This window comes from Podarcis liolepis (genome assembly GCF_965112155.1).
Source record: "Podarcis liolepis genome assembly, chromosome: 9".
NCBI lineage: Eukaryota > Metazoa > Chordata > Lepidosauria > Squamata > Lacertidae > Podarcis > Podarcis liolepis.
Window position 1 is genome coordinate 73,871,325 of NC_139564.1, and position 23,781 is coordinate 73,895,105.

At 42.1% G+C, this 23,781-nt stretch overlaps 1 protein-coding gene across 7 annotated transcripts in view; it reads right to left on the reverse strand.

The window, feature by feature from the left end:
* The window catches only part of RGS12 (regulator of G protein signaling 12), an 83,659-nt gene that overhangs the window by 30,309 nt on the left and 29,569 nt on the right, over nt 1–23,781 (reverse strand). For all 7 annotated transcript variants that reach the window (XM_083460685.1, XM_083460686.1, XM_083460684.1 and 4 more), the window contains 8 exons: nt 15,347–15,368; nt 11,002–11,171; nt 9,886–9,978; nt 6,028–6,171; nt 4,457–4,627; nt 3,161–3,314; nt 2,674–2,762; nt 471–665 (listed from right to left, as the gene is read on the reverse strand). In XM_083460685.1, coding sequence (XP_083316811.1) covers nt 471–665; nt 2,674–2,762; nt 3,161–3,314; nt 4,457–4,627; nt 6,028–6,171; nt 9,886–9,978; nt 11,002–11,171; nt 15,347–15,368 — 1,038 coding nt within the window. The remainder of the gene's footprint in view (nt 1–470; nt 666–2,673; nt 2,763–3,160; nt 3,315–4,456; nt 4,628–6,027; nt 6,172–9,885; nt 9,979–11,001; nt 11,172–15,346; nt 15,369–23,781) is intronic.

The following is a 23,781-nucleotide window of genomic DNA, read 5'->3' on the forward strand; positions in this document are numbered from 1 at the left end:
TATTCCCTTTTCCCTTTCTCTCATCTCCCCATATAAGCACATTCAACCATGTTGATCTGTGATATTGGCATTTTTAGAAGTGCCACATAATGTTTGTTCTTCACATGCAAGAAACTGATCCTTCGGTGTGTCAGCACCTATACTCTGGTATCCTTCATAGTATTGTTTTTACTGTCAGCTAAAACTTTTGTTTAAGCAATCCTACTCAAACATTTTCTGACATGTATTTTAATATGTATTTTATTATGTATAGTTTAAAACCTGTTGAATTTATTTATATTTTAATTTTTTCTTTTGTGAACTTGTTTTTAACATCTGACTTTATCAGTACTTTTAAAGTATGTTTCATATGTTATGTAAACAACTTGTAGGATTTGAAAACTAAGTGGTATACAAATCCTGTTAAATAAAACAAAATGTCTGCTAGACTGTGAACATGCAGGCAATGCTTAGAATACCAAATTAAGTACCTTGTCTCCACCAATTAGAAACAAATCTACTGCAGCTATGTTAATGCCTTGTTTCTCACAGAATCCAGATAACATTTCTTTGATTGAGAATCCAGCTTTAACAGCCATTGTATATGATGAGCCATCTGGAAGGCTTATATGGCAGCATTTAGAAGTCTTCTCTTTCTCAGTTGCAGATGCCCTATAGGAGTCAAACTTTCAAGAGACAAGACCGCAGGTTAATATTCAACGTGAAATGAAAATAACAAGCAGAGAAGAAAGGCTACTTGGAAAACAGCAGAACAAGCCAAATACCACTGTTATGTTTTGTAAAGAAAAATACTTGATGTTTAACTTTCCTTTGTTAAATTATTGTGCAAGCAGAATTAAATATTGTTAGTCTCTTATAGGAAGCCGCCATTCTACACACTACTCTCTCCTTGTTAATGAGGGCTAGCAGGGATGAAAGAGTCAAGCCTTATGGTGAACTATATCTGCAACACATTTTTTATCTATAAGTATTTTTGCATGTATAGTATTGTTGCATGTTTATGTGCTCTTAAGAAGGATCTTAGCGCCGAGGTTCAGCGCCGAGGGCCTTCTGGCGGTTCCCTCATTGCGAGAAGCAAAGCTACAGGGAACCAGGCAGAGGGCCTTCTCGGTAGTGGCGCCCGCCCTGTGGAACGCCCTCCCATCAGATGTCAAAGCGATGAATAACTACCTGACATTTAGAAGACATCTTAAGGTAGCCCTGTTCAGGGAAGCTTTTAATCTGTGATATTTTACTGTATTTTGTGTTTCTATGGAAGCCGCCCAGAGTGGCTGGGGAAACCCAGCCAGATGGGTGGGGTACAAATAATAAATTATTATTATTATTATTATTATCTAAGAAGGATGTTGACAAGCTGGAATACGTGCAGAGGTGGGCAACCAAGTTGACCAAGGGTCTGGAAACCAAGCCTTATGAGGAACGGTTGAAGAAGATGGGTGTGTTTAGCCTGGGAAAGAGGAGACTGAGAGGAGATGTGGTAGCCATCTTCAAGTATCTCAAAGCCTGTTACAAGCAAGAGGGAACAAGCTTGTTTTCTCCTGCTCTGGAGGGTAAGACTCGAACCAATGGCTTCAAGTTACAAGAAAGGAGATTCTGACTAAACATCAGGAAGAACTTTCTGACAGCAAGAACTGTTAGACAGTGGAATGGACTCCCTTGGGAGATTGTAGACTCTCCTTCCTTAGAGGCTTTTAAGCAGAGGTTGGGTGGCCATCTGTCATGGATGCTTAATTGGGATTCCTGAATTGTAGAGAGTTGGACTAGATGACCCTTGAAGTCCTTTCCAACTCTACAATTCTATTCTATGATTCTTTATTTTAGGAAAACATATGCGCAGTAGTGCATATGCTTCAGCATATAATAATGTGTATAAAAATGTTAAAACTGTTAGTCAGCCAACTATATATTCAATATCAAACAACCTGAGCATCAAAGAGGCACATGAAATGCAAAATATTATTACAAAACACAAATGTTTAGGGTGCTAGGCTAGAAAAAATGTCTTATAAATGCAAATTACTACAGTATGCAATATGATTCTCACTAGAGCATACTTCCTTCAGATAAAACACATAGTTTAGTGATAGATCGCCTGCTTTGCATGTAGTAGATTCTGGGTTCAATCCATGGCATCTCCAGTTAAAGCAACAGGGGATGTGAAATACCTTTATGTCCCTACTTGATAGCGTTTTTAAAGCAATGCGAATGACCCTTTCAAAGATAAGCAGCAAGCTCCATTTAATTATGAGTTAAGCATATGCCATGGATATCAAAGGGCTTTCAAAATGTTTAACTTTGGCCAGGCTGTGTTCAGTGTGATTTGATGTCTTAAAACAAAATAAAAATCTTTCACCTTTCATTTTATACGTATATATGTATATATACACACGCACGCACGCATATTTTCAATTATAGTAGCAAATTATTGAATGTAGCTGCATTTTATCTATACTATTTAAAATGCAAAACTTGTTCTCTCCTTTAACATTCGCACATTATTTTTACATAATGAAACACCACATCCTATTTTCTGTCTGGCAGCTGGACTTTTGCCTACCAAGCAGTATTTTTCTGACTCATCTCCGGGTGTTTTAACTTAGGGAGTACAGTTATTCAAGTTTTTACCCCCATGCTCTCCCTGACATATTTATGGTCCTAATATGCAAGCCTTACCATTTCAAGACTTGCAGATGATGACAATGAGTCTTGAGATGCATGTCTGTAGGACAATCCATTGGCATGAGAGGAATCTGTACAGCAATCTTAAAAACACGGATAGTGCAATTAATTTAAACATATAGTAACAATCTTATTAGACAACTTTAAATCACCAGAGCAGAATTTTCAAGTAAAATGCTGAGTAAATGCCCCGTGTAGAATTATGGAAACAGCTTCCTAATCATGCTTTAAGATAAAAAAAACATAATGCTCTGTCCACTGCAGTCAACTAAACATGCTTGAGACTATAAACAGTGTCTATAATTCTATGTTTGCAAATTAAGCTGCTGTGACCATCAAAAGTATGGAACTCTGAACAAGAAGCTTCAAATATGGCTATGACTTATGTTGTAGAGATGTTCAGACTTCAGACGAATAATACCGTTAGTAATCATAATGATAATATCATTAATAATATCATTATTTTAATATTAAAACTTACCTTTGGGATAATCACCATTCTCCTTTTTCTTCTGAGATCTCCCCAAACTCTTGCTTCTAGACCATGAAAAAAACGTTCCTTTTTTTTTCCTTTCAAGGTCTTCCTCTCCCGATTCTTCATTTAAAGATCGCCCAGACTTGGATTTTCCACTTAACTATCATAATGTAATTTTAAAAAAAGAAAAACAGCTGGAAATGTTGTGCTAATTTAATCAGAGCAGCACTTATACTTTCCGATATAGCTAATTATTATAGCCCAATTCACAACTAACCTTTCATACAAGTGACTGCTCCAACAAGCCTTGGGCTCTCTCTTCTTTCCCTTCGCATGTGACAAGAGAGCACACTCCACTTCCTGCTTCTCCTTCCCAAAAAACTCCTTCCAAGCAACTCCTCCTCTTCTGTCTGCTCATCCCCATTCTCTCTGCTATTCCAAGCCTAGTTTTAAAAGGTGAGTTTTCCTGTAGTAATCTCCATTGGCACAGACACAAGGATTTCCCCTGCTGGGCCAGCTTAATGGCTTCTATCCAGGTGAGACCCTGGCCTGGAAAGGGAACTTAGCCCATAATTTTTCCACTGACCTAACTTCTTCCCTTCAATACTCCAAAAATCAGCTAAATCCTACCCCTTTCTTATTTTCTAACATTCACAAACTCTAGCAGTTATGGGTGCCCTTGCAACCCAAACTCTGTTACCCCAAATCTGTAAGTTCTGTAAATTCTTGCACCAATACAGATATCATGTGGAACTGCAACTCATCTAAATGTGGAACAGAATGCTTCTGATCTTTTGCTGTGGTGCTAGAAAAAATAGAAGGAAGGTGGCAAAATAAAAGCTTGAGGCTCACTTTAGCACATTCAATACATCTGACCCAGACCCTCATGTCAACATAGGGCACTACAGTGGTGCCCCGCAAGACGGAAAACTCGCTAGACGAAAGAGTTTTCCGTTTTGGAGGTGCTTCGCAAAACGAATTTCCTATGGGCTTGCTTCGCAAGACGACAATGTCTTGCGAGTTCCTGCTGGTTCCCCCCCCCTTTTTCTAAGCCGCTAAGCCGCTTATCAGCTGATCCGATCAGCAGATAAGCCGCTAAAAGCGCTAATCCACTAATCCTTCAATGGGCTTGCTTCGCAAGACGAAAAAACCGCTAGACGAAGAGAATCACAGAACGGATTCTTTTCGTCTTGCGAGGCACCACTGTATAAGCAAAAGTGGTTACATTTTCCTATACATCCAGAAAATCAACAAACAAAAAACGCTTGATTGTAAATGATTGGTCATGTAAGAGACAGAAACCTTTTTTGGTGTTGATCTCTCAGAACCAAAGCTGTGTTTAGAAGTGGGGCTGCTGGGAGCGTACTGTGGATCAGGAACAGGGCGACCTTCTACTTCTGCCAAAATACAGTCTTGGTAAAGTGGAGATTTCAGAAAACGTGTATAACTGTCAAACTTCATCAAGTTGAAAATCTGAGAAGCAAACACATCAACATCTCAAAAACAACAACACTGAATAAAGCTTTTGCAAGCATCGTTTTTTAAAAAATGCTAAACATTAGCATAATGATAGTAATTTGTCCTAAGAGTGCTTGCAGTTTAAGAATAAAATGGAAGCTACATCTAATTTCCGTGAACTGTTGTAAATAAAATAAGTTCCTGCACAACTGCAAATAAAAGACTATTGTCATAAATGTTACCATGTCAATGACTTTTACACTCCAGTGTTTTCAAGAAGAGAGATTGTGCTTACTACTTAAAAGTGCTTAATTTTAAAAAGTGCTTCATTTTGGCTGAATCTGATCCATGGCACCAGGAAAACTGAAGTTCATATCCTTGGTGCATATGAGCAGATTCTGTTACCTTCCCTGCATTAAAAAAACAGCCTGTCCAATATATCTGTATCTATATCTGTATCTCTTGGGGAAATGCTGGTTGGAGACACTGCAGAACAACTGGGATTTCTTATTCTGGGTAACTGAAAAACTAAAGACTTGAAAGTTTTACCAATTTATGTTTAATGTTGTACATCACATTACATTAAATCTAATATGATGAAGAGTGTCTCAAAAATGTTGTGAAAATAATTTGATCAATTCACTTCTCTCTGCACCTTCTGGATATTTTGCTCATTTCTGCTTTGTGATATTGCACCTCTGGTGTATTCTTTTTCCTTGGAGGTTTTTAAGCAGAGGCTGGATGGCCATCTATCATGTGTGCTTTAGCTGAGATTTCTGCATTGCAGGGGATTGGTCTAGATGACCCTCAGAGTCCCTTCCAACTCTACTGTTCTATGATTCTGTGAAATTATGAATGGGACTGAGTGTGAGTGGAAGAGAAGCATTGAGCCTAGAACTGGAGAAAAAACCCATACCGTGTACATCTAAATGCATGCGCAGTGAGTCTGCTCTGGTTCTGCATTCCCTCTGTTTTGGTCAGATGCACAGCCTTCTCTTAATCGCTGAGATTGGGAGTGAAAGCTGCCACTCATCCAGTTCACAACAGTGTTGCTGGTTATCACAAAAGCCAACCAATCACAAACACCCTCCCCTTTCAGAACAGTTTTTCAAGTTAAAGAAAATCTAGTTTTAATTAAGGTAACAAATTAAATGTTTAACTGGATAACTTGCAAAGCTATTGGGGTGCAGAGGAGTGCAGAGGGATAAAGACGAAAGCAGGCTAGGAAGACAAGCATGTGCATAATCTGAGGCGTGCAAGCTGTGGGAAGCGATCTTTACCCAGTAGCAGGGGGTGGAAAGCACATTTTCACCCACCCACAGCTATGCCCAACATTTTCTGTGTTACATCACATCACGAGCAAAGTCTCTCTTATAAGCTCTCCAAAACATACTTTCTAACATTTCAAAAATCACCTGAAGCTGTTGATCCTTGAACATATCTGGATGCGGTGCATTGAGAACATCATCTGCCAACTGTGCTTGGCTATCAATATTAACCGGGGTTGTAGCTTTGCTACATAAAAACTTATTAAAGATCTCCCGAGCTCTGAAAGAAAGCTACAAAGCACAAGTCCTGTTATTAACCTGGAAGCAAAACAACTTGCAAAGTAATTAAGGAATCAGGGTCAAACAAGATGTGGTGTTAAATGTGTGAATGCATTTAACACGTCTAACGTTTTTTCTTTTAAATAAGAGCAGCTTGGGGGCGTCAGGATCAGGACTGCAGCACACAAGGAGAAAATACTTAATCCCTCCCCACTAGCACCCACCTGAAACAGCAATTTCTCCCTGGGTGGGGGGATTTTCATTGATAACTATGATGTGGGGGAAAGATTAAAATCCCTACATGCAGCCCCCAGCCCCAGTCCTCATTGCCCAGTAAAAAGGTAAAGGTAAAGGTACCCCTGGCCATTAGGTCCAGTCGCAGATGACTTTGGGCTTGCACACTCATCTTAGCTCTATAGGCCAAAGGGACCCGGCGTTCGTCCGCAGACAGCTTCCAGGTCATGAGGCCAGCACGACTAAGCCGCATCTTGCGAAACCAGAGCAGTGCACGGAAACGCCGTTTACCTTCCCGCCGGAATGGTACCTATTTATCTACTTGCACTTGAAGTGCTTTTGAACTGTGAGGTGGGCAGGAGCTGGGACTGAACAACGGGAGTTCACCCCGTCGCAGGGATTCAAACCACCGACCTTCTGATCGGCAAGTCCTAGGCTCTGTGGTTTAGACCACGGAGCTACCCCATTGCCCAGTACCTCGTATTTAAAATAAAAACTAGACACTTCCAAGAATTCACAAATTTAGTATCACATTGAGTCTGGCCCTCATCAGACATTTTTAACAGTCCAACAGGGCTCCCAGAATACCCTGCCAGGGCTCTCCCCCTGGGTGTTAGGGCAGCCTTGTGTGACTGTAGAGTGGCAACGAGAAACCCTGGCACAGATGGTGGTCTGGTCTGCAGCAGTTGCCTTGCATTTGCTACTATTACTCTTTCACCAACTGAAAATAATTTACTAGTCCAGAGAAAGTTTCAAACAGAGAGTCCCATTTTTTCCTCAGACCAAGGCTGATAGACCTCACATCCAAATGGTTAAGACCTTAGAACCAGAGCCTAAGATGTTCTCCAGATGAAGAGCAGCTGAACTCTCAGAGAACAGAACCCTCTCAAAGATACAACACAGCTCCAAAGAGATAGTAAAGTATTAACTCATACATTGATTCCCTTTACAAATAATAAATATATGTAAGAATAAAAGTGTCCTCCACCTGTGAGTTCCATGGTTATTGAGAATAAAGGGTCTATAATGTTTTAGATCAACCAAACATTTGCATATACTGATGACATTGAGTGACTGTGTGCCTCAATGTTTATTTAAGAAATAAAATTATGCCATATAGCAAAAAAGAAAAAAGAAAAAAAAGGGAAAGGTCATTCAAGCTCTGCCCTTTAGATACCTCCAGCTTATGAGATATCATTTCAAGGGGGCAAGTTGCCAACCCTAGAGTAAAAGCAATCCAAATTCTTGAGACTGAAGGTCTTCTAGGTTTTGGCAACAGAGCCCTGGGCTGCTGCTGATGAAAGATAAGCTCTTTTCTTTTCAAAACCCATTCTGTTTCCATATACAGTTTCAGAAGTGCCAGGTGGAAAGATGGAGTAATAGTTTGTTTAGTTATCAAATAGATCTTTGTACTTTCGTCCATCCAGGCTGTGACGCTACATGGTTTACATTTTTTATTCTTTCTGTTCCAACTTTTTGTTATGTCTGCACTTTTCTTTAAACAAATCAATAAAATATTAAATATACATATAATAAAAGAACTCTCTTTCATCTGAAGAAAACCTATTAGTTCTGGTTGAAAAAAAGTTATGCGCTACAGGTTTGTCATGAGGCCTGTTTTCTAAAACAAACTGACCAAGAAAATAGGCTTTTTAGGTACACACAGGCCCCACTTTCTCAACATGGTATGTTCCCAGGAAATCATTCGTTCCCATAAAATTGTTCATTAGGCAAGAATTCACATAACAAGTCAATGATTTCCATTATTTTCTATGGAAACATTCCTAATCCATGCTTTCTCTCCCCATGCATTCTGCCTGAAACAGCTTCAGCCAATCAGCAAAAGCCAAATGAAGGAAAAACTGATTTGTTCAATTTCCACTCCTCCCTCCCTCCATCCCTTCCCTGGTTTCTGCCCAAAATGACTGCTGCTGACCAGCAAGCCACAAACAAGTAAACAGGTCGGCCAACTCCAGCTGTTCGGATCTCTGAATCAGCCGTTGGTGTAGAGAGGTTGGGGCATTAATTCCTTGTGTTTGGGTAACTGAAATTTCGGATAACTAGCTTTCCAGCAGAGGGACCTGTGTGTGTGTTGTGTATCAGGTCCGTGTCAGAAGGCGAAGGCAACTCTTTGCAGCATTTGTTGTGCCCCTTTTCACAACAGCCCCCTCCATGCTTACAGCCAATGTGTTGAGGGGGCAGTCGAACTGCCCCTGCTGGCCCTACCCCCAGTCCCAACACCTGTGTACCTCCCCACCCCTCCCTGACATCTCAGCATTGCACATAATGTTTGCAAGTAAGCCCCACTCAGTGTATAAGTGTCAGCAATGGGGTTGGCAGGCAGACTTCTGCTGCCCACTCCATATTTCAACTTCAATTGGACTGCAATATGCATATTTCACATACAGTGGTGCCTCGCAAGACGAAAAGAATCCGTTCTGTGATTCTCTTCGTCTAGCGGTTTTTTCGTCTTGCGAAGCAAGCCCATTGACGGATTAGCGGATTAGCGCTATTAGCGGCTTATCTGCTGATCGGATCAGCTGATAAGTGGCTTAGCGGATTAGAAAAAAGGGGGGGAAACCTGCAGGAACTCGCAAGGCATTTTCGTCTTGCGAAGCAAGCCCATAGGAAATTCGTTTTGCGAAGCACCTCCAAAACAGAAAACCCTTTCGTCTAGCGGGTTTTCCGTCTTGCGAGGCATTCGTCTTGCGGGGCACCACTGTATTTGATTACAGCTTAATGTGCTGTTCTGAAAAATAGTGAGTGAATGAATGACTGATGGGGCAGGACAGCCTTCCTCACCAGGGTCTAGGAGGCCCCTGTGGTATCTTGAGAGAGAGCCTCCAGAGTCCTTGCACAACCCTCCCAGAGTCCCAGAGCTCTTTCCACGTTGCCTTCCAGGCTCTGGGAAGCTCCTGCGTGATTTTGTGGGGCTGTCCGATATCTCACAACATCTCAGGTGGCAGGCACAGTTCTGGGGGTCGTGCAATCCCCGAGGGAAGTAACACCTGCATAAAAGTAACCCCCAGGGAAAGTAACTACCTGCTTGGTTAGTTTGTTCTGAAAGAGGGGCACTGTGGCAATACTAAATGCCACATCCTTTTGCTTAAACTTGTCCTGTCTTTCACTCTTCTATTGCAAAGCCAGTGCCGGTGGTACTTATGTGGCCACTGGGCCAAGCATTTCCCAGCTCCCACATATGCCTAGTGTATGCTGAAGCCTTACCAATGGCATAAGCATGAGAGAAGGGCAGGGTGGATGGATCTCACCCAAAGGAGGGGGGAATTGTTGCATAGAATCTCAAACATTTACAGTTGTATTCTCCTGATACGCCATTCACCTCGGTTCAGGAAAAGGAACCCTGAACTGAGAAGCCTTAGGGCTTACCCCAACCAAGCTAAAACCATGAAGACCTTCTCCAAAAAATTATACAGCACTAAGTTACTAGTAGTTCATATATAACATAAGCAGCACACGGCCACATGGTCCTACCTCTTTTTTGTCATGAGCGGATATGTGGTTAAAATATTCACAGGCCTGCCAGAATAAAATATTTTCTTCACTAAATTCCTTCCGTAAAAATTCCTAGAAAAAGAAAAGTGATTAGCTGTCACTCAAAGATGGCCTGATTCAAAAGTAATTACAATATTCCAGAGACTGTTAGGCCTCAATTTCTTTACCTTTAAGTAACTTTTCCATAGAGGGGAGTCTGGGAGATAAGGACCAGACATGGTCCAATGATAGTTTTTCAATGAAACAATAATTTCCTGTACTCAAATGGCTTCACACTTTCATTAACTGATAGCCCACTTCACTCACTGAACAAAGAGTGGGGCTGACCTGTTGACTTTGCCTCCAACACTGAGCAGCCAGGCTAGCCCTGCCTCCAACTTGTGCGCATTGAGCATAGCTGCTTATGCATAGGTGTTCCTCTTCAGGAGGCTTGTGATCAATGCATGGAAGTTGGCGGCTGGGGAGAGCCCGGCCGTGTGAAGTTGAGGGCATGGCCAGCAGTGTAGCCCGACTCAAGTTCTATTCATGGAGCCCCTTCATGTGATAGACACATGGGTTCTGTAGACTTCACATTGCTGGAATTAGGATTCAATCTAAGATTTGCCCAGCAATCTCTTTAATTCGCCCCGCTGATTACAAGAAACTGCTCACAATACTCATTTTAAAGAATGCTGCACCCCTTTTCAAGCAATAATCACTTTTCCTGAGGATTAAAATAAATAAATAAATGACACCCCCACATGGTCGCATGTAAGTGACAGTACAAGCTAATATGCAAGTCTTTAGAAAAAGGAGTCTTTTTCATGTTCATGGAGGAAGCTTGAAATTTCTAGTACAAATATAATTTAACTGGTATTTGCACACCACTATTTTTATCCTGGTAGAAAGAATTTTTGACAGGCTTCGTTTATAGACTTTTGGAAACATAAAATGGGCCCAATACAACAAAAATGAGTGTATTTAATGCAGGAGATTTTACATTGGAGTTAATTCTCTTTTTGAAATAAGCTAGATTTTATGCCCAATTTGTGTTGGATACTTTTTGTCTACGTTAATATAAATACCAAAAAAGTTAGCATTTTGTCTCTTACTTACAGAGAAATATCTTACACCAACTGGGTCCTGCAGAAGCCGCTCAAATGAAACCGCCCAACTTGCAACTCTTCTTTCCCGATGTCGCCGGCAGCTCTGGACGCTGGGGAGGCTGGCATTGCTGCTGAGGCTATTATCACTGACACAATCTTTCAAATCTGTGTTATTTAGCTCTGTTGTGGGAAGAAATAACCAATTAATTTATCAGCAAATTACAAAAATGCAAACTTTTCTGAAAATAAATTTCAGCTACAATTTCTGCATTAAACTATTGTTCTGACATCGCTGTTGAGCAGGAGAGCAGAATCTTGCAGAATCAGAACTTGGGCCTCGCAAGCTCCTCTCTCACTTGTAACCTGTACAAAACAGACTATCCCTCCCCTCCAGTGAAGTAATGCAGACTTTTTCCAATTTGATTAGAGCCCAGGATGCATATGATCACCATAGGTTCAAACACATCTTTGTGTCTACCAGGTGGCTATCACTAAGCTGATGAAACCCAGCCCTATCTCACCGTTCTACTGGTACCAGGAGAAGCAATGAAAGTGCTGAACCAGCGTCCGGAGGTCCAAGGGGTCTTCCTGGCGAGGAAAACCTATGCCTGGCTTGGGCTAGTGCAGCAGCTACATCCACTGCTGGACTGATAGATAATTTATTATTGCATTTTTCTTTTGTTTTTGTGTGTGTCAAAGTTATAGAATTGTTTTATTGCATTGTTTTCTATTTTACTGTGGCCTACTGGTGAAGGGCAGTATACACAACTTGCAAGACACAGAGAAGGAGGGCTGGATGAAGTTATGGAAGACACACAAAAGTCAACCACCCACCTGTCACATCACGTGGACAAAGCGATAATTGCGCTCAGAGGGGGACGGGGGAATGGGGTGGTGCAAGGGGACCTTGCCCTCTACTGGGGTGAGGAGCCCTTTTCAGCTCAAGGGCTGCATTCTGCTTGGGGCAGCCTTCTAAGAGCAACATGCCAGCCGTGGGTGAGCCCAGATGCGAAAGTGGGTGGAGCAGTGGGTGTATTCTAATGCAGTGGGCTAGTTTCCATACCCACAGCATATCTCCACATCCTCTAGACAAGCAAAAGGCATTAATATAGGGTCTCTATTAATGACTTTAACAGTTGGAGTCGTACAGTTTTACTTTGCATTCCCACTCCAGCAGATGAAATTAAAGATCCTTCTGGCAAGTTATTAGCAATTTTATGCACACTGATAAACAAACCCTCTCTTTCTTGTTGTCCTCCTTGTTATAACATCTCCACAACTGTTACAAATAAAAATGCAAAGTGGGGAAATTGTAACTGAATGGAAAGGCAAATTCAAATAATTTTCCTATTTACCAATTTCTTGCTTTCATAAAAATACTACCAAAAATGGAACCTTTTAAAATAAAACGCTAACAATATTACTGATTGTGAGAGGTTTTTTTAAAAAAGTTTTAGTTTAATAATCATGCCAAAAATATTTAAGCAAAGAACCACCCTTTCAAAAGAAATATTTCCCATGCAATCATTTTTACAGTGAAACAGCACAATCCCATTCAGAATGCCTATATCTCTAAATGATCATCAGCATCACTGAAGGTATTACCTGGATAGAGCTGGTAAGAGCCACTGTAGTGCCATTTAACCAAATCCTTGAAACCATTCACTGAAAACCATCCTTCTGTATCCATTCCTAACACAGATCCATTCTCCTAGAGCACGCTTGATAGACGCTCTCTGAACAGTGTGGAACATTGTTCTTCTGCAACACCTCCCACTATATTACAACATCTTCTTCAAACAACTCTTCAACAAATTACCCATTTTTTACTTGAACGTCTATTTCCCCTTATAGCCACAAGAGATATCCTCAATATACTTGGCACAAAGCATTATGAAAAGCTGGATAAATAATTTAAAGAAAGGGCCTTCAACTGCTGTCGCTGAAGGAACATGAATTATTCACATTGTACTGGCATTGCAAGTAACGGCAGCTGATTTGGACAGCAAAGAACTGAAACACAACGTACACCTCCATGCTCCTCAAAAGACTTTTCCTGCTAGCCATTACAAGGGGAGCAGGGAGAGAAATGGTTGGGTTTGTTCTGGGTGTTCTGTCGCCTGCACTTTGACCCCTGTCCTACTCATTCTTAAAGGTCCATTTTATGGTTTCCAGGAGGAAGATTACGTCACAGGACACTCCGGCTGCTCCAACCTGGTCTCCCTGCTATTCCTTGCTCTTTTGTTCTTTTAAACTCAGTTCAGTCAGGGATCCTGGTGCAGGGACACTGACACTTTGACTTCCCAGGGCAGGGCGGCAGGGCGGGGCGGGGACTCAGCAGCACGTTTCCGTTTTGCCTCAGGCGGTGAAACAGGATGCGCTGCCCCCGGTCTAGTGGCATGGACATGGCCCCTTTCACTTTACTGGGACAGATAACACTAACACTCCTTTCCTTCTCTGCCCATGCCCTTTCCCCCCCTTCCCTTTCTAAGTTTAGCCATGGTTCTGCTAGCAGGATGTCTTTATCTAATAACCCAAAATACAAAATCACAGCCTCAATAAAACCAGTTACAAAGAGTGGTGAACTAAGATTAACTGGCAACCAAACAGGTTTGAAAGAGTTACAGATAGGTAGCCGTGTTGGTCTGCCATAGTCAAAATAAAAAATTCCTTCCAGTAGCACCTTAAAGACCAACTAAGTTAGTTCTTGGTATGAGCTTTCGTGTGCATGCACACTTCTTCAGATACACTGAAACAGAAGTTGCCAGATCCTTCTATATAGTGAGAAGGTGGGGAGGGGTATTACTCAGAAGGGTCATCTCAGGCTCATCTCAGCTATCTGCCAATCACCCATTCCCACCACCCTTCTGAGTAATACCCCTCCCCACCTTCTCACTATATAGAAGGATCTGGCAACTTCTGTTTCAGTGTATCTGAAGAAGTGTGCATGCACACGAAAGCTCATACCAAGAACTAACTTAGTTGGTCTTTAAAGGTGCTACTGGAAGGAATTTTAGGTTTGAAAGAGAAACAACAATTTTTGCCCCCTTCTCAGTGATACAGATAAAAGTCTCTCCAAGAAAAAGACTCAGCGGGGGCCTCTAAAAACCGGCCTGGAAAGAGCTGCATGAGGGGACTCCTGACAGTAACTGCAGAAAAAGAAGATGTGAGTGATCATTGCCAACATCTATCTCTAAAAGGATCTCTAGCATATTTCCTATCTACGAGCTATGAAGGTAAAACATTAAGAAAGGCCAATGAAACAGCTCCTCTATACTTAGATATTGATAAAATTGTAAATAAGCTTTACAATCACTAAAGGCATACCAAGGAAGGCAGAGTACACCTCACAGGCTTCAGCATGTACAAATTTTGCAACTTGAGTATACCTGTCTCTCTCTTCCTGTTCTCTTTTCCTTTTGCACTGAGTCGGTTAGATAGTCTGGCTACATGGACAGGGACTGTATTGTTTATTAACTTTATGGTGCTTTATAAATTATTAATATTAGCAGCAGTAGTAATACAGGAGGAGCACTACTCTGTCAGTCTCCAGGCACTGATAGTGCCTTTAATGCAAATCCTATTTGGGCATTTTAGGTATGATTAACAAGAAGACAGGGCATCATCTGGATGAGTAATCAGGAAGAACAGATGCCTTGATATGAGATTGGCCCATTGTACAACTAGATTTTCCAGGATCACACCCTCCTGAAGGGAGTTCCTGGCAAACCTGGACCGGGCTGGAGGATGTAGACATTCTTAGTGAACCACAACAAACACAGATCAGCATTATATTCAATAAACTCCACTGAGACATTAATATTAGGTCTCTTTACCAAACAAATACGACTAGCCATGATGTTGATTTTATTCCTTTATCTTTATCTTTTTGTTAGCCGGTTTGAAGGTAGTTTTTGTTGTTGTTTTACAACATGGGTAGACAACCTAAGGCCCGAGGGACGGATCTGGCCCAATTGCCTTCTAAATCCAGCCCGCGGACGGTCTGGGAATCAGCGTGTTTTTACATGAGTAGAATGTGTCCTTTTATTTAAAATGCATCTCTGGGTTATTTGTGGGGACTTCCTGGTGTTTTTACATGAGCAGAATATGTCCTTTTATTTAAAATGCATTTCTGGGTTATTTGTGGGGCGTAGGAATTTATTCATATTTATTTTCTTTCAAAATATAGTCTGGCCCCCCACAAGGTCTGAGGGACAGTGGACCGGCCCCCTGCTGACTCCTGTTTTACAATCAAGTGGTATACAATTTTTATAAAATAAGGCTGCTAAAATTATCATCCAATGCCACAGTGCCAAATTAAGAAACATCAAATATTTTGACATATTAATGCTTACCTCCATCAGACACGGCTGCACACTGCAAAGAGAGAGGGAGAAACATCAGTTACACAAAAACTGCCATAGATAATGAGCATTGTTCAGTTATCAAAAGTATATGAACCAGACTTTTGTTCCAAATTCACTGATAATTTTGAGCCACCCATTGCAGCCCCTTCAGGGCAATTTCATTCTCCCCACCAATGTCAACAAACCTGTTCCCGCTGGCTATAAAGGGAATAAGATCAACTTTGGGTTGTGGATTAGTAACATTATTTGTATGTAAGGGTTTGAATCTATTCCCAAGGGTGATCAGTAGTCTTTGATTTCTCTATAATGCACAGTTAAGATAACCCAAAGGTTTCTTTTGTTCCTGTTTTGGTTTTAATGCAGACGTTCAGGCCCTGCTCAAACTGAAGAGTTTATGAATTTAACATCTTAAATTGCCGCTTCTCCTATGCTCCATGTGGAACACAGGGTTTATAAAATCTTACACGGTCCAGAATGTTTAGAAACCAAAGAGATTTTGTCCATATACAATTTAGGCTCAAAATATAAATTTGTTTCTTTCTGGCTTCTGTGTGGATTGCACTGAATATTTTTATTTATTTATTTTGCCAAATAAATAACCAGCATCAGGAGTCTAACACAATTAATCACTGGTAATTTTTTTTCATACCATGATTCAAAATACAACCATCTTGCTTTCCAAGCCTATTCACAGCTTCTTAAAATACCTTTGTTCTGTAACTCAGTGGAAAATGTTGCCTCCCAGCAGAATTTATTATTTATCAGACTTACAGCTTCTGTCATCCCAAAGCCTTGAGGCAGGGAGCTACCGTATTTTTCGCCCTATAGGACGCACCGTCCCATATGACGCACCTAGTTTTTTGGGGGGGAAATAAAGGGGAAAAAATTATTTCCCCCCAGGCGCGGGGCTGGGGCAGCCCGAGCTTCCCCCGACCCCAGCCCCCAAACAGGCAGCTCTCTGCAAGCCGTGGGAGCCCAGCGGTGGCTCCCGCTGCTTGAGGAGAGGTCCGCAAAGCCTGCACGCGCTGAGATCAGCGCGTGCAGGCTTCGGGATGCCTGCAGCTCTCCCCAAGCAGCGGGAGCGTTCCCGCTGCTTGCCGAGAGGTCCGCGAAGCCTGGAGAGCGAGAGGGGTCGGTGCGCACCTACCGCTCTCGCTCTCCAGGCTTCAGCGAAAGCCTGCATTCGCCCCATAAGACGCACCCACATTTCCCCTTCATTTTTGGAGGGGAAAAAGTGCGTCTTATAGGGCGAAAAATACGGTAAACTAAATTATCCAACCATTCTTCCCCTCTTTCTATTACCAAAATGCATATGAGGAAACAAAACTCCAAATAATTTAAGCTGGCATGTCTGGAAAAGAATTCCAAACCTACGTGTCAGCCACTGATGGGGGAGGTCCTTTCTCCATATTGTGAAGGGAGAAGGGCAGACCAGCTCCCCAAACTGGGGTTTAGCTACCCCTTCTTTAGACCTTTCCCCCACTCCTTACAAAGGGGGAGTGAACAATTTCAGATTTTAGTGCAGCTGTGATTAAGCAGCCTCTCCTCACCCTAGCTAAAGGTAGCACTGCAAGCCACTCTTCTTATTTGGCAGTGAATGTGAAGCAGGAGTGTTCTCTCCTGACATTGAGTTTAGTCCAGGTTTCTCTTACCTGCATGACATCAACATTCCGTAGAACCTGGAAACTTACAGAGCTATTTTTTTTTAAGAAAATAAATGTGTGTTTTTAAAGCAACTTTCTTTTTAAAATTTACAAACCTATATACCCGTAATTTTTGCTCTATAAGACTCACTTTTTCCCCTCCTAAAAAGTAAGAGGAAATGTGTGTGCGTCTTATGGAGCGAATGCAGGCTGCGCAGCTATCCCAGAAGCCAGAACAGCAAGAGGGATTGCTGCTTTCACTGCGCAGCGATCCCTCTTGCTGTTCTGGCTTCTGAGATTCAGAATATTTTTTTCCTTGTTTTACTCCTCCAAAAACTAGGCGCATCTTGTGGTCTGGTGCGTCTTATAGAGCGAAAAATACGGTAATTCTGTGTATCAAGTGAGTCCCTTGAGAAATGTAGCAATCACTACATTAGTTTCTGGATGTCCTTGTTTTGCTTCCAAGTTCACTATTAGATGGAATAAAACTTCCTCTTTACTCACAGAGTGATCCAAAGAGATTTACATTAAAAGCAATTAAAAACAACCTTTCGTACTATGCACAGCAGCACCATGTGGAAAACTTATCAGAACTGCAGATTGGAATATTTAGCATAAAACTGAAATTAGATTTTCCGTTATAAAAGATTAAAGTGATGAAGGATTTTAAATTTTTTTGGTAGTAAGTTCCTCATTAGTTTCCCCCCAACTTAACACAATTGGTTTAATAAAGGGATTTTGACTTTTTCAGTCTAGGTTTTTTTTGGGGGGGTGGGGGCAGCTAGGTACAGTGGTACCTCGGGTTAAGAACTTAATTCGTTCTGGAGGTCCGTTCTCAACCTGAAACTGTTCTTAACCTGAAGCACCACTTTAGCTAATGGGCTCTCCTGCTGCCGCTGCGCTGCACAATTTCTGTTCTCATTCTGAAGCAAAGTTCTTAACCTGAGGTAATATTTCTGGGTTAGCGGAATCTGTAACCTGAAGCGTATGTAACCTGAGGTACCACTGTACTAACATCATCAGCTTTGGAATTACTTTGGGCTATTATTAATTGACCTTCACCCCCAGAAGTGCACTCCATTGCCTTTTGAGACAGATGGATGCCAACAATCGTGGTTTTTAAAGTACTGAACTTTTGCGAATGGTTGCATGGCCATCTGCCATGGATGCTGTAGCTGAGATTCCTGAACTTCAGGGGGTGGGCTACATGATCCTTGGGGTCCCTTCCAACTCTACAATTCTACGATTCTATGACTACTGGATTGCCTATGGGATATGTATTTGTGGGAAATGAAAGGTATGTAAATAAACTGACTATGGTTCTTTTTTTACCCATTTCTTTGTGTAGGCTTTTTATTTCTAAAGACTGACTGTAGACAAATGCCTGTCACATCCTGTTCTCGTTGCTTCCAGCATGCAGATGGTTGAACTGTAAACCAACCAGCAACTGCCACAGTTTAGGGCCAAGTAATGAACTGTTAGTTTAGACAATAAACCTTTTTTTTAAAAAAAATGCAGAACATTATGATAGCCTAGATCTTCCCCCATCCCTGCCAATTTATTAATCTTTTCAACACACTTTCTCAGTTCCAGTAACTCCACAGGAATATTGACTGGCACAATAACAATTCTTTAAAAAAAAATCAAGGGAGATGTGTGACAGCTACTTAAGTCTTCCCTACCTCTTATTCTCAGTATTTGCTTATTTACAGGAATGTAATCAAATAAATCATTTGCAACAGTTGAGTGTTTCAACCCTAAACAAGATCCCTACTTCATACAATCACAGATTATTTATGTATGTTAAGTGTCTGCCTGCTTGAAGATCACAGTCATAGTTGCTTCCATTCACAAATCTGGCATATGAAACATTTATAAAACAGTTTAGAAAAAGATTAGGATATTTAGAATTGATCTCTAAAGCGGACACAATCCACCTGCCACTTTGATACTCAAATCCCAGACTACTGAAGGGAAGCAATTCTGATCATGATTCCCAAGCGGGGAAATGACCCTTAATATACAAAATTGTATAGATCTATCTGCCTCCTTAAGATGTATCATAAGATTATTCCCTAAAAGATATTCTCTTTTCTATTGTCTCTTTTTTTGCTGATAAACAATTTAAAAGGGTACCCCTCATAAATGCCTTAGGGGCCTCGCAAATTATTTCAATGGTAGGAACTGATTCAGTATTACTGTCCAAATATTACAGCCATTTCTTTATTAAGCAGAAGAAACTTGTTTAGGTGATGTCAGGGAACTGACATCGGAGCTAGAGGCGGAGGGAAGGCTCTCAAATGATGCTGGAGAGGGACCCAGCAGGGAGAGAGGCAGCTCCGCAGATGGGGAAGCAAATCAGCGCAACACCAGGGATATAGAGGGGCTGATGGGGGAATCGGCGAGAGGGCTCCAGGACTCTTCACCGGACACCAGCGGGGAGAGCACGGGTCCTCCGCTACCCACGCCCACCCTGCGCAGAAGACTTCCGCGCAGAGGGAGTAGGAGACTGGGTGTCAAACAACTTTTATGTTGGAAAAGATTTAAGAAACACCCACTGACGGATTCTGCTAGCGACTGAGGCAGCCACGAAGTGAAGGGCTGCCCAGACTGAAAGGTTTAGCAAGGCAACAAAGCCTGGAGAGGCGGCAACTTATGCACGAGCAACCCATACACATTACAGGTGACAATATTCCTAGTATCATTATATCTAGCAAAATTTAATTCTAAACTTGGGGCCTGCTTTGCATAGGTCTGTGCAGCAACATGAGAAGCCATTGCTTTGTCAGTCATCTTTGAAGAAAAGTGTGTGTTGGTGGGGAACCAGTATTTAATATTTAACCTGCATAGCACCACCTGATCCAGTTGGAAGACACAGAGCTGGGTGTCAACAGCATGCTCATGACACTGTGCCCCCAAACCCTAATGACCACACCCAACACCTCCATATAGATGTTGCAAAGCAGGGAGGACAGGATGGAGCCCTGCAGGATCTCACCACACAAATGCCATGGGGTTGAAGTGAAGTCCCTCCCCATAACAATGTACCCTCAGATCTTAACCAAGGAAGGTAACATGGCTGATGGTGTTAAAAGCTGCTGAGAGAATGGGGAAAATTAACAGGGTCCAGATCCCCTGTGCCTCTTGATCTGGGTGACCAAATGAGTTAACCCAGGCTTGAAGCCAGATTGAAATGGGCCTTGTACTAAACCACTTCCAAGTATTAAATCTGCTTCCCCAGCGAGTCATCAGTTTTTATTACAAGCTGATGGAGAAAATAGCTATTACCAAAATTAGAAGCATGTATACAACATAGTCATATGGTTTCCAAACTCCTATTTTATAAACAAATAGTGAGCCCTCTAGTGTATTTAGCACAGTGTAACCTACCATATTAATTATAAAAGTTACTTCCTTCCCTGAAGTATAAAGGTAAAGGGACCCCTGACCATTAGGTCCAGTCGCGGACGACTCTGGGGTTGCGGCGCTCATCTCGCTTTATTGGCCGAGGGAGCCGGCGTACAGCTTCCAGGTCATGTGGCCAGCATGACTAAACTGCTTCTGGTGAACCAGAGCAGCGCACGGAAACGCCGTTTACCTTCCCGCCGGAGCGGTACCTATTTATCTACTTGCTCTTTGACGTGCTTTCGAACTGCTAGGTTAGCAGGAGCAGGGACCGAGCAACGGGAGCTCACCCCGTTGCAGGGATTTGAACTGCCGACCTTCTGATCGGCAAGTCCTAGGCTCTGTGGTTTAACCCACCGCGCCACCTTCCCTTCCCTGAAGTATACCATGTGTCAAATTAAGATCTCCATTTTCTTGTCTCATGAATCTACCACCTTTTACTCTTTTACCTTGATTAATGAACAGTACGATCCTACACTTGTCAACTTAGAAGCAAGTCCCAAAGAGTTCAGCAGAGCTTTACTTCCAGATAAATGCATATGGAATTGTAGCCAAAAATCAGTATTATAGACAAGAAGAAAAATAAATGATGTTCAAACTATGTTGCACTTTTAGTGATAGAAAGCTCTTTTTATTGGGGATAATTTTTAAAGACACCCTGAAGATACCTGGCCAATGCCTGCTCCTCCGCCTCTCCCCTCCTTAAGATTTTGCCATCTTCTTCAATGCTATAATTGAATCCTTTTGTTCTGACACCCCTCTCTCCTCCCTCTTCCAGATCTCCCTCCTTCAGAACTCTTTTTCTCGTTGTTTAACTTTGACCCTTGAACTACAACCACTTGCTGGCTGCAATGAGGGTGTGTGTGTGTGTGTGTGTGTGTGGAATGTACTGTACAAAAGGTAAAAAAATCACATCTGTTGACTTGTGTTTCCTGGAAGGTTACTCTCAAGTTAATACATTCCTTGAGCTACTTTACTTGGACCTTCACTATTCTCTCTATATTTAGTGTCCCTGGAAAACAGCTTCACATCCTATGGCTTTCAATACTACCAAAGATACTGACAACCTTGGAATTATTAACTCTGAGGATAGGTTATTGTTTTAAATGTTTTTCATTGTTTCTACATTCTTTAGACATGTTTTTACCTCTACTATATTGTTTTACCAATTTGTTGATTGCTACTCTGGGCTCCTTTGGGAGGAAGGACAGGACAGAAATAAAATCAACAAATAAAACAGTAGTTTATATGCTGATGAAATCCTGTTCTACTTCTGAACCAGTCTTGCATCTCCAAGTGCTTCTCTAATATTTCCCCTTGTATGCTTTATGGTTCTCTCAAGCTTAGAATGTCCAAAAACAGTATTTTCACCTTTTTTATTTGTATGCATTTTCTTAATTTATGCCTTCGACATTTGAGTCAAGGCAATTTATGAACATATAAAAACCGCTAAAATAGTTTTAAAAATGGTACAAAAAATAGCAAGGCAGGTTTAAAAATAATACAAAATGAGCAGAGGCACCTTCTCATGAACCTGGAGAAGCCTGTTGAAATAAAAATGTCCTCCGTTGTTTCTAGAAAGTAAAAATAGTGGGTGCCTGTGCAATACCTCAACAAGAATGGTGTTCTACGGAACAGAGGCAGCCACACTAATAGCCTTGCCCAAGTTAGTGTGGGGATGGTACTTGAAGGAGAAACTCTTCTGCAGAATGCAGCAACTGACTGGGTATACAAGCAATAAGGCACTCTCTGAAGTACGTAACCTAGTCCTCATTTGTGTAAAGCCTTAATACTACAAAAACTTGAACATGGCCGGGTAGCACATTGGAAGCCACTGCAAATCCTTCAAACAAAGCGTTATATGCTGGTGACAGACAGTCCCTCACCCCGCCAGCCATCTAACCACTGTTGGTTGGGGTTGGGCAAAGCTGCAGCTTCCAGGCCAACCCCAAGGGTAGCCCCCCCCATAAAGGTAAAGGTAAATGGACCCCTGACCATTAGGTCCAGTCATGACCGACTCTGGGGTTGGGGCGCTCATCTTGCTTTATTGGCCGAGGGTACAGCTTCCGGGTCATGTGGCCAGCATGACTAAGTGCACGGAAATACCTTCCCGCCGGAGCGGTACCTATTTATCTACTTGCACTTTGACGTGCTTTCGAACTGCTAGGTTGGCAGGAGCAGGGACCAAGCAGTGGGAGCTCACCCCGTCGCGGGGATTCGAACCGCCGACCTTCTGATCGGCAAGTCCTAGGCTCTGTGGTTTAACCCACAGCGCCACCCGCATCCCTTCTCCCCCCCATACTTCTCCTTTAATCCCTATACAGTGGTACCTCTGGTTGCAAACGGGATCCGTTCCGGAGCCCCTTTCGCAACCTGAGCAGAACGCAACCCGCGTCTGCGCGTTGTGATTCACCGCTTCTGCGCATGTGTGTGACGTCATTTTGAGCGTCTGCGCATGCGACGAAACCTGGAAGTAATCCTTTCCGGTACTTCCGGGTCGCCACGGGACGCAACCTGAAAAGATTTAACCCGAAGCATCTTTAACCCAAGGTATGACTGTACTGGCTTCCAGCCATTCCACGCCCCTGAACTAGCCAGAACCCCTAGTCTCTCACCTGCCCCTATCTCCTTCCTCTTGTATCCTGGCACACATCTACCTGTGTCTTTCACTTTTTAAACACCCTCACCAACCATCAGAAGGTTTCCTATTCCCTGCAACGACAGCTGCTTTCTCCATTGCTGCCCCTTCTGCCTGAAATTGCTTCCCAGAAAGTTTCAGAGACCAGCTTCTTTCTTTACTTCAAGTCCCTCCTCAAAACTCATGTTTTTCATGAAGCCTGTGGAACAACCCTCAGACCCTAACCCTACTGTAACTAAACCTCAGTAGGTGCAGCTGAAGTAATTGCATATTCTTCCCATTTACCCTGATATCTCTTCCCCTGTTGTTCTCTTTGTGTCTATTTTTTAGATTGTAAAGTGTTATGCATACAACAACAACGCATATGAGAAACAACCTGAATGGTATATAAATGACTGCTGTTATCACACAGCAGATACGCCTGTTCTGCTGCTGAGATCTAGAGTGTTTCATGTGATGTTCTGTACTGGGACTTTTCAACTCTCCCCAGCTGGCAACAGCCCCTCACCCTCTGAAAGCTCTCCTGGCAGATTAAGGGGCTCCCTTCCGTGAAGCACCCTCTCTTGTGTCTTCCTGGTTTCTGGTCAATGTTTCTATTTTGCAAATTATATTTTTGCAAACACAGAGATTATGCATATTCAATATTTTCATTTAAATTTAAAAAGTCAAATGACACACAACCTCTCTGGACGTAAGTATGAAAATAAATATTATTTTAAAAACACTACCTAAACATA